The sequence below is a fragment of the Centroberyx affinis genome, unplaced genomic scaffold (assembly GCF_046629955.1).
Source record: "Centroberyx affinis isolate AG114_WGS23_722 - 3 ecotype Tasmania unplaced genomic scaffold, CSIRO-AGI_Caff_v1 ptg001908l_1, whole genome shotgun sequence".
In the NCBI taxonomy this organism is placed as follows: domain Eukaryota; kingdom Metazoa; phylum Chordata; class Actinopteri; order Beryciformes; family Berycidae; genus Centroberyx; species Centroberyx affinis.
The window spans coordinates 289,363-302,213 of record NW_027280271.1 but is presented as its reverse complement, the minus strand read 5'-3'; the positions used below and the strand labels follow the sequence as shown (position 1 = coordinate 302,213).

At 38.4% G+C, this 12,851-nt stretch overlaps 1 protein-coding gene across 1 annotated transcript in view; it reads left to right on the top strand.

Moving 5' to 3' along the window:
* atoh8 (atonal bHLH transcription factor 8) overlaps nucleotides 1-8,177 on the top strand; it is a 33,693-nt gene extending 25,516 nt beyond the window's left edge. The window contains exon 4 of the mRNA XM_071530283.1: nucleotides 6,895-8,177. Coding sequence (XP_071386384.1) covers nucleotides 6,895-6,900 — 6 coding nt within the window. The 3' untranslated portion in view covers nucleotides 6,901-8,177. The remainder of the gene's footprint in view (nucleotides 1-6,894) is intronic.
* Nucleotides 8,178-12,851: the final 4,674 nt, after the last annotated feature.

Here is a 12,851-nt window from a genome sequence, read left to right as displayed (position 1 = left end):
TTTTAAAAAGCAAATCAACGTAAAATAGCTAAGTGCAAACAGTTGAAAGTCAGTTGATTTCTTTAACCTACAACTAAGGCTACAAAGTTTCAAGACCTTAGAATGAAAATAAAAAGACCACCTTCAATGCTGGAATGATGTGAAAATGTCCTGTCTGTCTGGGTCCACATGACGGGCTGGACTGGGCTGGGCTTCTCACTAGAGACACAGCACAACCTGTTAAGACCAATAAAAATGAACTGAAGACTTAAAGGCTATATGTAACAGTATTCAAGTATTTCTGAGGCTTTCAATATAGAAAATCAAATTCAGTATTTTAACTACAGGACTTTTTGCCTTTGGTTAATGCCATACTGAAATTAGTGGTATCATTATAAGACAACTACATACATTAAAACCATAATCCTACATTTTATGTCAAGAAAATGTAATTGTGCAATGGTTTAGAGATCAGTTGATTGTTACTTACTGATAGTTCCGTCTATCTATCTATCTAGATGCCCTGAAAATGCTACAGGCACTAGTGTCCTGGCAGGCTTGTCTATCCGGCCACTTATGGAGGTTTTCGTGGTGAACTGACCAGCAGCAAATAAGTTAGGTTGCGCTTTGTTCAACTAATCAAGTTTGTTTACACACGAGTTCCACTCTTTTTTATTTATTTTTATGCTGTAATGCAGCCGATACAGATGGCAGGCTTGGTAGTCTACATAATCAGTAAACAAATCTTTTGCAATATATAAGCCAATGTGCTTGCATATTTTATTCCACCATATTACATTATGTCATTTTTTTGTAGCCTAGGCTTACTGAGACTGCAATTCAACACCTATTTGTCCATTACCACAAGACGGAAAAAGCTAATAAAGCTTATCACATGGATTGATTTCGAAGGTGTCACAATTGATTTTATCATAACATATGTATCCAAGCTGTTTCAGTTGTATTTTAGTTGTTAAAAATAATTCAGAAGTGAGAGCTTATTGGTACACTTGTTAGTCTGAGTTCATCTCAGGGTGCCACTCTGGGCTCTGGCTCAACTGATGCATGAGCAATTTTAAGGGACATTTTTTTTTTTACAATTTATCGGCGGTTTATGCATTTATTAGGATATATAATTAAACTTTCTTCACAAAGATTATCCTCATTTAGCTTAATAAGTAACATGTTACGTGTTCTAGTTCACAAAAAAGCTCATGTTTGGCTAGCGGGTTATCTACCAGTTGAGATAAGGAGTTCTGGCAGCAAAAAAAAATCTTTGATTTTATTTATTTAAAATAAGCTTGTGTAGTTTTCTATTTTGTAGACCATTAAATAAAAGTGGAAAATACAGTTAAAAGAAAGATTGGCTGTACTGTTCATTTAAAAAAATTAATTAACAGAAACAGGCCCGGATCTACTAAAGGTTTGCACCAGTGCAAATCACACTGTGGGTGCTAAAACCTTGTTCTCTGATCTGCTAAGACAGCGCACAGGGAATTTGCGCATGAAATGGGTTGATCTGGGTGCGCCGTTTTTGCGGTTTGGTCTAATTGCATATGCATTTGTGGGTGATTCAAAGCCGAGGCGCAGAATAAAGGCAGGGATTTATGGAAATTGGCAGTGGACGGGATTTATCAAGAGGCGGTGGCTGTTATCATCTGTTGATTGCGCACAGAATTTAAGACCTAGGAAAAGCATGTCTTATCATTTTGCACATATAGCTCCACCCAGACTGTCTCTGGAACCGGCTCCAAGATCAAAGTGACTCAATCATCTACACAGCAAAACATGCAGTCATTAGATTGCATCCCTATTACTATTCCAATTAGGTTTAAAATGCGGCAATATTCCAGTTTAAAACTAAATTGAGGTAAGGTGGTAATCTCCCAAAGAGGGCTTTGTAAATAAGCATATACTGGTCTTTCATAATAGAATGCAATGGTGAGTACTGTAACTATCACCTGTTATAAAAGAGCTGAGTGATAAACTGCAATCTAATGACACACATGGAACATGTATTTCTGTAGATTATGTCCCCATAATTCAAAACAGAAAGAACGCTATTAGTCTCTTTCTAGCAGACCATGGAAAACAGGAGCTGTTCTGATACAAGGAGCGAAGTTTGATCCGCAATTTTTCAATTAAAATATCAATATGTGTTTAAAAGGAAAATTTCTCATCCAACCAAATTCCGAGGTATTTATAATGGGGAACTCTTTCAATACATGTGCCATTGAAAGTGAAGAGCTGAAGATCATAATCAGCGTTTGTTGCTCTAGAAAATAATATATATAATAATATATTTAGTCTACTTTTAACATCAATTTAATGTCTAACAGTGATTTTTGCAGATCATTGAAGGCATTTTGCAGATGATGTATGACAGCTTGTATAGAATTTTAGAATGTGAAAAACAATAAAGAATAGTGTCATCTGCATAAAGGTGTACATTACAGGCAATTGTTGAGGAAATCACTCAAAATCGTTTTAGGAGTTTGCTGGAGTAGTTATTAGTATACTAGTATACAGTTTAAGTTTAAGGTACACAGAGAATAATGGAACAGGGACGTAATTTATACAGTGGATCAAATGGTTGTAGCCAACTGGTATGCAAACGGTAACACTTTACAATAAGTGTACACTAAGTTCAGGGTTAGTTAATGCTTAATAAGGGTTAGTTAATGCTTACTAAGCATTAACTAACCCTTAATTAACAGTTAACTAATGTGTAATTTACTAATGGTGTTCATGTTAACTAAGGTATTAATTTATACATTATTTAATAGTTTATAAAGATGACTATTAAATAATGTATAAATTAATACCTTAGTTAACATGAACACCATTAGTAAATGATTACCAGACACATTAGTTAACTGTAATGCTTAATAAGCATTAACTAACCCTTAATTGTAAAGTGTTACCATGCAAACTAAGTTGTAGTAACAGACTAAAATGACAGTATGCTTATATTTCAAAGTGTTTTGATGGTGGCTCATTGTCTCTGGTTAGTTCTGAGGTTGTTTGCTTCATCAGTGCTGTTTTTCATCTTCATCACTATCAAAGCAAAATCATTTATGTAATGTATTACTTATATTTATAGTTGTTTGAAATCGTACTGCCACCAGCACCAATCTCTTTCTTGTCCACCACTGAAGGTGATGCATGCAGGTTATGCTGGCATCTCAGAATGTCTAGTAGCCTATCGGGCATCGAACACAGGCTGAGAATGGCAATAGAACATTTTTGTTTTTGCCTATATTTGATAGGTTAGTGGAGAATGACAGGAAAGTGAGGGCAGAGGGGGGATGACACTCAGCAAACCCATGCCGCTGTGGGAAGGACTTTGCCTTAATGCTCTACCAGTTGAACCCTAACCCCTAAATAGTACATCTTTAGCATGTTTTGTAAGTCTGAACACAGCCTAATGTGTTTGCATCAGCTCTGCTTCTCTGGGATTTCAAGGAGGACAGGAGAGAGACACAGGCCAAGGACAAGAGAGAGATATACAGAGACAATACGATGATGAGAAGGAAGGGACGAAGATAGAAAATGTGAGCAAGGAGAAAAGAAAGAGGACAACAAAAGAAGAAAGAGAATGAGCAATAGCCATGAAAGGGAGACAGAGAGAGAGAGAGGGACAGTAGATAGGAGAGAGAGAGATACAGACAGAGAGAGACAGCTTTTGATATTTAGCTTGGTGAGCAGCCAGATAGAGCCAAGGAATGCAGTTTCCTTTCAAATGACACACACGCACACACGCACGCACACACTCTTCCTTCAAATGTACACCATGTGCATATACGGGAGACTCATGCACTAGGGTGAGTGTGTGTGTGTGTGTGTGTGTGTGTGTGTGTGTGTGTGTGTGTGTGTGTGTGTGTGATGCTGTTTGAGTTGATTGGCCTGCACTACTGGTGTGTCTCCCTGTTTATTCCAACTTTGCTCAACTCTCTCTGTCTCTCTCTGTCTTGGTGTTTTTTATTTTTTTTCGCTCTGTAGCAGTGCTGTATGCTGTATGTAGAGGTTGTTCTGTTCCACTCAGCACTCTGCTCCCTGTCATTACGTCCATGCTGTTTCGGATAAATTCTCGGTACCCTTTCACACTGTTTGTATTGTGTGTTCTGTATTATATGTTATGTCTATTTATGTAGCACATATGCACATAAATTCAGTCCCATCAACTGACCTACAAAGTACAAAGTTCAAACCATTTCAGTTGGGCCGGGTGGAAAAAAGATAGATACACATGCAATATATACATTGCCATTGTATTATTTCCTTTTTAGAGTCAATTCTGCAAATCCTGATATTAGTGCTTGCAACACACGCTAGAAGTGCTAGTTTCTTTTTTCTGTTTTATAAAGACTCTGCTCCTGTAGGTGGTGCTCTAGAGCAGTGGTTCTCAACGTGGGGCCCGGGGACCACCAGGGGTCCTTGAGGGGGTTCCAGGGGGTCCCCAGCAAATTGATGAATTGTTAAACTTCAGCATTATTTAATTTACAAGAAGTTAACACAATTAGAAAATGTAGAAGAATGACTGTTTTGACCATAGTTTCACTGTTATCTCTCTACCTGCAATACAGATAGTCATGGAATTGTGGACAAAATCATATTTAACAATAAAGATATTCTCAGATTTGGGTTTGAGAGACAAAATCTCATCAAATGGGGGTCCAGGGCCCAAATGTAGACTAAATTAGGGGTCCTTGATATGAAAAAGGTTGAGAACCACTGCTCTAGAGATAATTTCGCTGTGGCTTTTAGAAGAATGGAGGCTCCCCTTGACCATCAGGAACAATGGCAGATGCCGTAAAAACAGCAGCAACAAATTTCAAGGCAGATGGTTGGGCAGATTTCAGATTGAAAAACCAAAAGCAGCAACATGAACTCAATGAAAGTAACATCATCTGTAAGCTCTGACATGAAATATTAAATTACTGGATACTGACATATTAAAATACTATGGTAACACCATGTGTAACACCGTGAATTTACACACACACGCATACACCTTACTAGACAGCAGTTGGATGTTAAATCTGACAGAACCGTTTATTAGTGTGTGTAGCTCACAAAGAGTTATTTTCAGCGTTTACGTTCCTGGTTATTACCAGTTATTTCAGTGTTTCCATGTTATTAGCAGTTTTTCAGTACACTTAAAGATACAGAAGTCGGCCTTCTTTACATTTTAGTCACTATAGGGAAATAAAATCTTATTTTTTGTCTCCTTATCTGCATCAATACTGCACATAACCATGTATTACAATACAAAAAAGAGACACGGTATAGTTTGTATAATTTCACTGCAATTTCAGTCATGTATACTGTATGTAATACACTGTGATAATATTGAATCGTAATGCATTGTATTGTATAGTATCAATATTTAATTGCCTGGTGAACTCCTTGACAATACCCCAGCCTCCAGTGTCTCTATGGCTATGTACACACTACCAGAATTTGGTAGTGACAACCAAATTTATGAATGAGAGTGAATGTGCATGTATGGTACACATTTAAGCAGACCAGACTACACAGTCTTTAGTTGGAGAGAGAGGGAGTGGAGAGACTCCTGTTACCCGTAATCTTGCAATGGCTGTAAATAATGTCTGTAACCATAGTGACGTTTACTTCAGACCAGTATGGTAGCTACCAACGCCTGTGTTTTTAGTTCAATTTATCCATTAGATCTTAAAGGCATACTGAGCAGGATTTTCCCCCTTGAAATAGCATAAACTCATCCAAAGGTTATCGTACTCAATCATTACTTATGGCCCATCTGAAGAGACCCTGCCTTCTGCCTTATTTCTGAATGTTTGGGCAGTTTCTGGGCGTCAACCTTTTGGCAGTGGGTTTGTACGCCTGCAACCAATACCACTGCTAAATCGTTTTATATCTAAAATCTATGCTGGCTACAGTAGCGATCCCGAACTCTAAAACAGAGTAACTGGAGTTCTGGTCAGAGCTAGTGTGTCTTGAGCTGGCAGCTAGCTACCGTTGTTAGCGTAGCTTCTTTGTACTACAAAAGTGAGTCATTCCTATGTTCCCAGGGTCCTATGTTCCCCAGTTCTAGGGTTAGGGTTAGTAGGGTTAGTAGGGTTAGGGTTAGTAGGGTTAGGGTTAGTAGAGTTAGGTTGGTTGTGAGTAGATGTTTACCCAGAGCTCTGACCGCAACTGTTTCACAGAACAGAGGGGCTTTTTACCAGAGCTATCCAGGTTAGGCACTGGCCATCCACTGTAAATAGATTGCACCTTGCTCCAGCTGCTTTGGAAGTAGGAAGGGTTAGGGTTAGAGACCTTCAAAATCAAATAAAATGATAACCATTGGTTTTGTTGTGTTTATATAGCTGTTTTGAAGCCTTGTTCCAATAAAAAAAACTGGATAATATTTATGAAATATTTTAACTTGAAACGAAATTTGACCCGAACACAATAGGAGGGTTAATGTGTGTTAAGAGAATATTGAACTGGGGAACATAGGACCCTGGGAACATAGATACGCTCCCGTAGAAAAGCTGATAGCAAAGCTAACCGGCACCTGCCTATCCAACAGAAAACAGGCCAACTTGTGTCATTCTTCAGCCCTCATCCTCTCCTTCAATACTTGCCAACAGGTGAAAGCCAAACCCAGATTCACTCTCATTTTGGAACGTACCTTGTCTACAAATTTTCTATCCATCCTGTTTCCTCAATGTTGCAGTTGTTTCTACCAGTTCCTATCAACTATCAAGTTCATGGCATGGAAAACTAGACAATATGACACTACCGCTGTCGGTGGTGGTTTGTTAAAGGCATACTAAGTAGTATTTTGCTGGCTGTGGCTTGTAAACACAACTTTCAAAGAAACCAGTTTTTCTCTTGTCAGTTTCAGTTTGACTGTTTTCATGGACTGTTTTCCTCCTTGTGTTTCAGGAGTGAATCCTGATGGAGGCGAGCAGGTCCAACACATACAACCTCTCACAACACTATGTGGACTTGGGACACTGGGAGAGGAGGAGAGGAGAGACGAGAAGAGGATAACTGGAGAATGGAGAAGAGGATTTGTTACTGGACTATTCTTGTCTTGCTATCAGTCATAGATTGCTCTCACTGAATATCAGCCAATGGACTTAAGTCAATGCCTATCAGGGGTAGGAGCTGTGACACAAAGAAAAGGATGTAGAGGCTTTATGGACAACTACTGAGCAGACAAATAGGCAGCAAGACAGACTAAAGTGGGCCTGAAAAGGAGAGAAGTGAGAGATGAATCTGTAGAACTTGAATTAAAAAACAGACTGAGCAGACCAGAAGCTCATTGATTGAGCAGCAGCCTGCTAAATACCGCAGCAACTCTCTAACACCCACTTAACTATGCATACTTTGATTATATTTGATATAGGCAAAAGTTGCAGTGTTTCATTTACTATGCCCTGCTTATTTGAGCATCTTCACTGAAGTCGAATGTCATGGTGTGGGGAAGAGGAAGCGTTGGATTGTGTGAATACGTGGTGACCAGACAAACATAGTGAGAGCCTCCATGTTTGAACTTCATATCAATACTGCAGGAAATCACATTTTTACGATGCTGAAAGCCTAAAGGGGCATAAAGGCTGTGTATGTTGTTGTTGGCTAGGCCCTAAAATGAATGACAAATCTGTTTCTTATGCCTCTCCATGTGACAAGTGTATGTCAGGAGTATGCTGAAGAGAATATTTTCCCCAAATTTGAAGGATTTTAAGTTTAAGGATTCACTGAAGTATGGTTTAAGGGAATTCCTTATTTACAGCTCATGGTAGGTCATTGTTGCAAATATTTATGTTATACATTGGACTTTAACATTCACTGTTATACACTGATTATTAGATTTTGTTAAACTCATCACATAATGCGCTGTAACATTCTGTCAAGGGTTTCACATAGGACTGTAACATTCTACCAAATCTGTTCTCAGTTAGCCATGCTTTAACCTGTACCCAACAGATGTGAATGTGTCATCATGTTATGTATTACCCAGCAGTTGTTCAAACAGGTATGGATAAAGTGGCTTGTTGGTATTTTCTATTACTCGTCCAGTATTGTTCATCTTCTGTTCACCTAGTTGTAACTAGGTATATTTTTTAATCAAAACATTAAACTATATTTTCTAATTTTAGTTACCATTCAGTATATTCTTCCTCAAAACATCAAGCTAAAATTACCTGTTACTAGTTGCTATTTGGGATGTTGTTTACTGGAATATTAAAAATGTCCTATCCTGTCCTGTCTCTTTTCCTGTCTTGTCCCGTCCCGTCCCGTCCCGTCCCATCCCGTCTTGTCTTGTCTTGTCTTGTCTTGTCTTGTCTTGTCTTGTCTTGTCCTGTCCTGTCCTGTCCTGTCCTGTCCCGTTCTGCTCTGTTCTGTTCTGTTCTGTTCTGCCTGTTCATGTCTTATTTCCTGTCCTGTCCTGTCCTGTCCTGTCCCGTTCTGCTCTGTTCTGCCTGTTCATGTCTTGTTATTTCCTGTCCTGTCCTGTCCTGTCCTGTCTTATCTATCTATCTATCTATCTATCTATGGGTGTGGGCACAACATGGGTGTTCCAACTGAATGCAACAGAAGCAGGCGGTCAAAACATATTAATAGGTGTTTACACATGATCAAATGCCATTGGTCTGGTGAGACATCATGACTTGAATGTAACAATGGCTTCAGTCATAAACTAGTGAGTGGTACACTTCCCATCAGAACCGCAACAGCTCAAATTTGAGCTACAGTTTGTTATATATAATGTTATGCCAAATACGCCAGCTTTTTACTTCTGTTTTTCAAAAGTTAAACTTAATTTGACTGAATTCCTAGTCCAACATGCGGTTCAGCTAATGTTTCATCGTATGCATTCAGTTATTAAGAGAATGAGATCTATCATATAGCCTATTGTTGAAAGATGTGTACAGGATCATGGGATGCACATTTTCATGATCATTCTCATTTGTGGCCATCATAACAATTTGCTTTCTAAAGTCTTTTACATTTGGGAATCCCAACAATGGTCAATAAATCAATCTGAAATTATTTTCTTATAACAGTTAATTAAATCATTAATAGAAGCACAGATTCTTTGCTGGACCCCTTTCTTCAATAGTCTATGTCTATATGTTCTATGTTCAGGTAAAATAATGAATCAAGTCATAAATTATGGCAATCATTTATTAATAAGAAGCATTTGCAGATGGATTTTCACAGCTTATCATTACAGCAAAAAATGGAGAAGAACCACTACTTGAGTGCTCCACCATTCCCCGACATGACAGTGAGATTACCCTTACACCATATGCTGTGCAGTTGGCATTCCACCTGACCAGTGGCATTCAATGAGGTGTAAACACTTACTTAATATGTTTTTGACCAGCATGTGGGTGTTCCCAATTCTGTGGGAACACCCTGCTGGAGCACCCATGCTGTGCCCACATGCCTTTCTCCAGCCATTGTATACAAATCTCTATACTCCATCTGGTGGACAGAAGATGTAAATGCAGTTGACTCGAGGGTCTACTTATATGAGGGGTATAAGTAAGAAAAATTAAATGGTTAAAATAGAGGTGATGCAAATGCCAATGAATTGAAAACAAGAATGATGAAAATTCATGTGAAAAATTGAGTGATAAATTGTCAATTTATTCGATAATTCCAACAACGGTTTGATTAAAACACTAGTGATTTGATAAAAACAGACCTATTTTTTTTTTTTTTTTAGCATTTATCACTATAATTAATTATTTATAATTTAAACAACAAAATTGCCATTTATCAATTCAGGCAAGCCCTAGAACAGTGGAAGTAACAAAAATTTATAAAAGTAGAGGTGATGAAAATTAATGTGAATTGAAAAACTGATGAAATTGCATGTGAACTTAAGGCTGATAAATTGTCAAGTGACTTCAGAAATTCAAAGGTGATTTGAATAACTAGCTCTGTGGTTTAGCAAGAGTCATCTTTGTTACTTCCGCTCTCGTACCTAAATGTAAATCAAAAAACATGCCCATTGCCTAACTGGTTCATGGCTGATCAAGTTTTGTTATCAAATCATACAAATGAAAAACTTTTTTTGAGCTTTTTTTTAACTGCAGCTAACATTGCATTGACTACTATCAGAATTTCAATGTTTCAGCAACTACTGTAATAGTTCAGTATGTGCCTTTTCAGATTCAGTAGAAGAATATATGGAATCATAACATGGCGAGCGAGCGAGCGAGTGAGTGACAGTGCTGTCACTGTCTGTCTCTCTCTAATCTTTTGGTACATTTTCATTAAATTTCCTGTATGAGTGACACCTCTCATTGATAGTGAAAATGTTCTCCTCTATCTTCAGAGGACCATTTTAAGAGAACAATGTGGCAGACCAAATGACTGTGTGGAATCCACAACTGATCGAGTCGAGGCCAACAGGAGGAAGAAGGGAACACAAAGTTTTGCTTAACTTATTCTCAACTTGCAACGAAAAAAAAATAAATGTGAAATTAAAATGTGATGTAACTGTATACTGCAATTTATGAATATGCTAAATAGACTAAAAGGGGAGAGTCACTGATGGTGTCTGCAGTACTGTGTTCTATGTTCTACCTGATTAACATACTGTTCAACATGTCTCACTTCCCTCTGGCCACATGTTTCAGCCTATTCGAAAAAACAGCTTAATTTTATTTCATTAGCCTAGCTATAGCGATAGCAAAGATTTTAGTTTAGTAAGTGGCCATATATTTTAACATCATGACTCGCAGTTGCTAGTTGCTAGTCGCAGTTGCACCCTAGACTGGAAAGAATAAAAGCAACCGCACGTAAGATTACAATATGATATTTTTTACTAACTTCGAAACTGTTTTACAGCTATGAAAAAGAGCAAATTGTGTCCACGCCAAAGAAGCCTGCTCATCCACCACCACCTCCAGCATTTCAGCTGATTCAAATCGCGGCAGGTATACAAACAAATGCAAAACACAAATGAGCCTCAGCCACATTTTCACAGCTATTACCATGGATGCCTTTTGTGTGCTTTGACTTTGTACTTTTATTAGGGGGCCAAGCATCACAGGTGCTTAGGCCACCTATTGTTATTTCTTCTTGCTCCTTACAACTTTTGTTATGTGTCATGCAAGAATGAATTTATGAAAAGGTAGGGTGAAATATTTTTTTATTACTTTGCTGTTCCTGGAGTACAGACACTTGTGGAGGAACAGGAGGTGGTTCAATCAGGAGAGATTAGGTTGATTGCTCAAATGAAAACTTTATTCAGAAGAGAAACATGTTGGAAACTTTGACGTAAGCTCCATGGTGAAAGAGTATATCCGTGGATGGACATAGGAATTAGGACGTCCTCCTGGAGAGTTCCTCTGGAGCCTGGACATTGGTGGTGGTGGGGTGGAGGAGGGGCGAAGGTAACCACAGCAACTGGAATGACAGCATCATACAGCATAGTTCTGTGAGTAGCACAATAGCATAGGTGATGTGTATATACTCCAGGCCACAGAATGGCTCTCTGAAAGAGAGGGAAAGTGATGGCTAATTCTGATTGGTTTTCTGGAAAAAGAGGGAAAGTGTTCGCCAACTCTGATTGGGTAAAGAGAAAGCGTGAATGAAACTATAGAGTGGTGGGTAGTTTTAGGTAGTCTTCTTGATTGAACTTGCGTATACCAATGCCAATAGATCAGTATCTAAGTCTTTCTAAATACATTTTTCTATGTCACATGTTCCACATTTGTGTCTGTTGTAGTATGAAATCGGTGAGTATTTGTGAGGAAACCCAAGTGGTGGGTGACCTCATGAACAGTGTGTTAAATTACTTTTTTCAAAATATATTTTATACTGTGTGTGCATGTATGTTGTTGTGCATTTAACTTTTTATCCAAAAAGGTTTACCACACATCTTGTCATGCAGAATCGACTGGAAGGATGACGCAATATACCATAAGGAGACTTCAGGAAATGAGTTTGTAGCAGAGGAAGATGACAGCACAGACGGGAAAATATGAAAATACTGTATAGTGTGATTGTAGGGTGCTGAGTAGCTACATGGAGAACATTTTTCAACATAGTAATGGAAATCGAGTGTTTTGCTTCTGTACCTACATAACTCCTTCCACTCTAAATGTGTTTTAATTCTTGCATTGTGGTAGGGTACAAAAAACCTTATTACCAAAAGGTGAAATGCAGCAAGGTATCACTTTGCAGGTATGGCATACTACTGGGGCCAGCAGCACTGTGTGTCATACCAACTGTTATGTTGCTGGCTGTATTTGTCTTTTTTCTTTGAGGTACTCTTAACTCATCACGTTCATTCATTCAAGGTTATGTTTTTATGATTGTAGAAATAAGAATGAAGTAAAATCATGGAAACTGGGGAACTCTTTACTTTCAATGAATGCCTTTTGTAACCTGGCGGTTCCATCATGCAGTTGCCCAGTCAGGCAATTTTCTCAGTTTTTGGTTTTCCTCTCAGTCATTTAATATTTCTAACTTCAACTTCAACTTCAACTTCAACTTTATTATTATCCCGAAGGAAATGTGGTCTGCAGCGGGCATCGAAACACATCAGGTTACATAAAAAACATAAAAACACTGACAACAACAAACATCAGAAATATGGAACACAGAAATTCCCGGAATAAACCAATAGCTCAAGTAAAAAAAAATGAAGACACTCAGGTAGGCTAACAAATTAAGCCTGTCAATGACAACAGGAATAAGGGAAGCTCTGGCACGCCGTGTCTCCTTGTTATTGGCATTCTGAAATGGCGGCCAGAGGGAAAGAGGTCAAACTCCTTATAAAGTGGGTGGTCAGGACAGTTAAGAATTAGTTGAGCCTTATTGATAATGCGCTTACTGTAAATGTCCTGAAGCTGGGCTTGCTGCACCCCGAT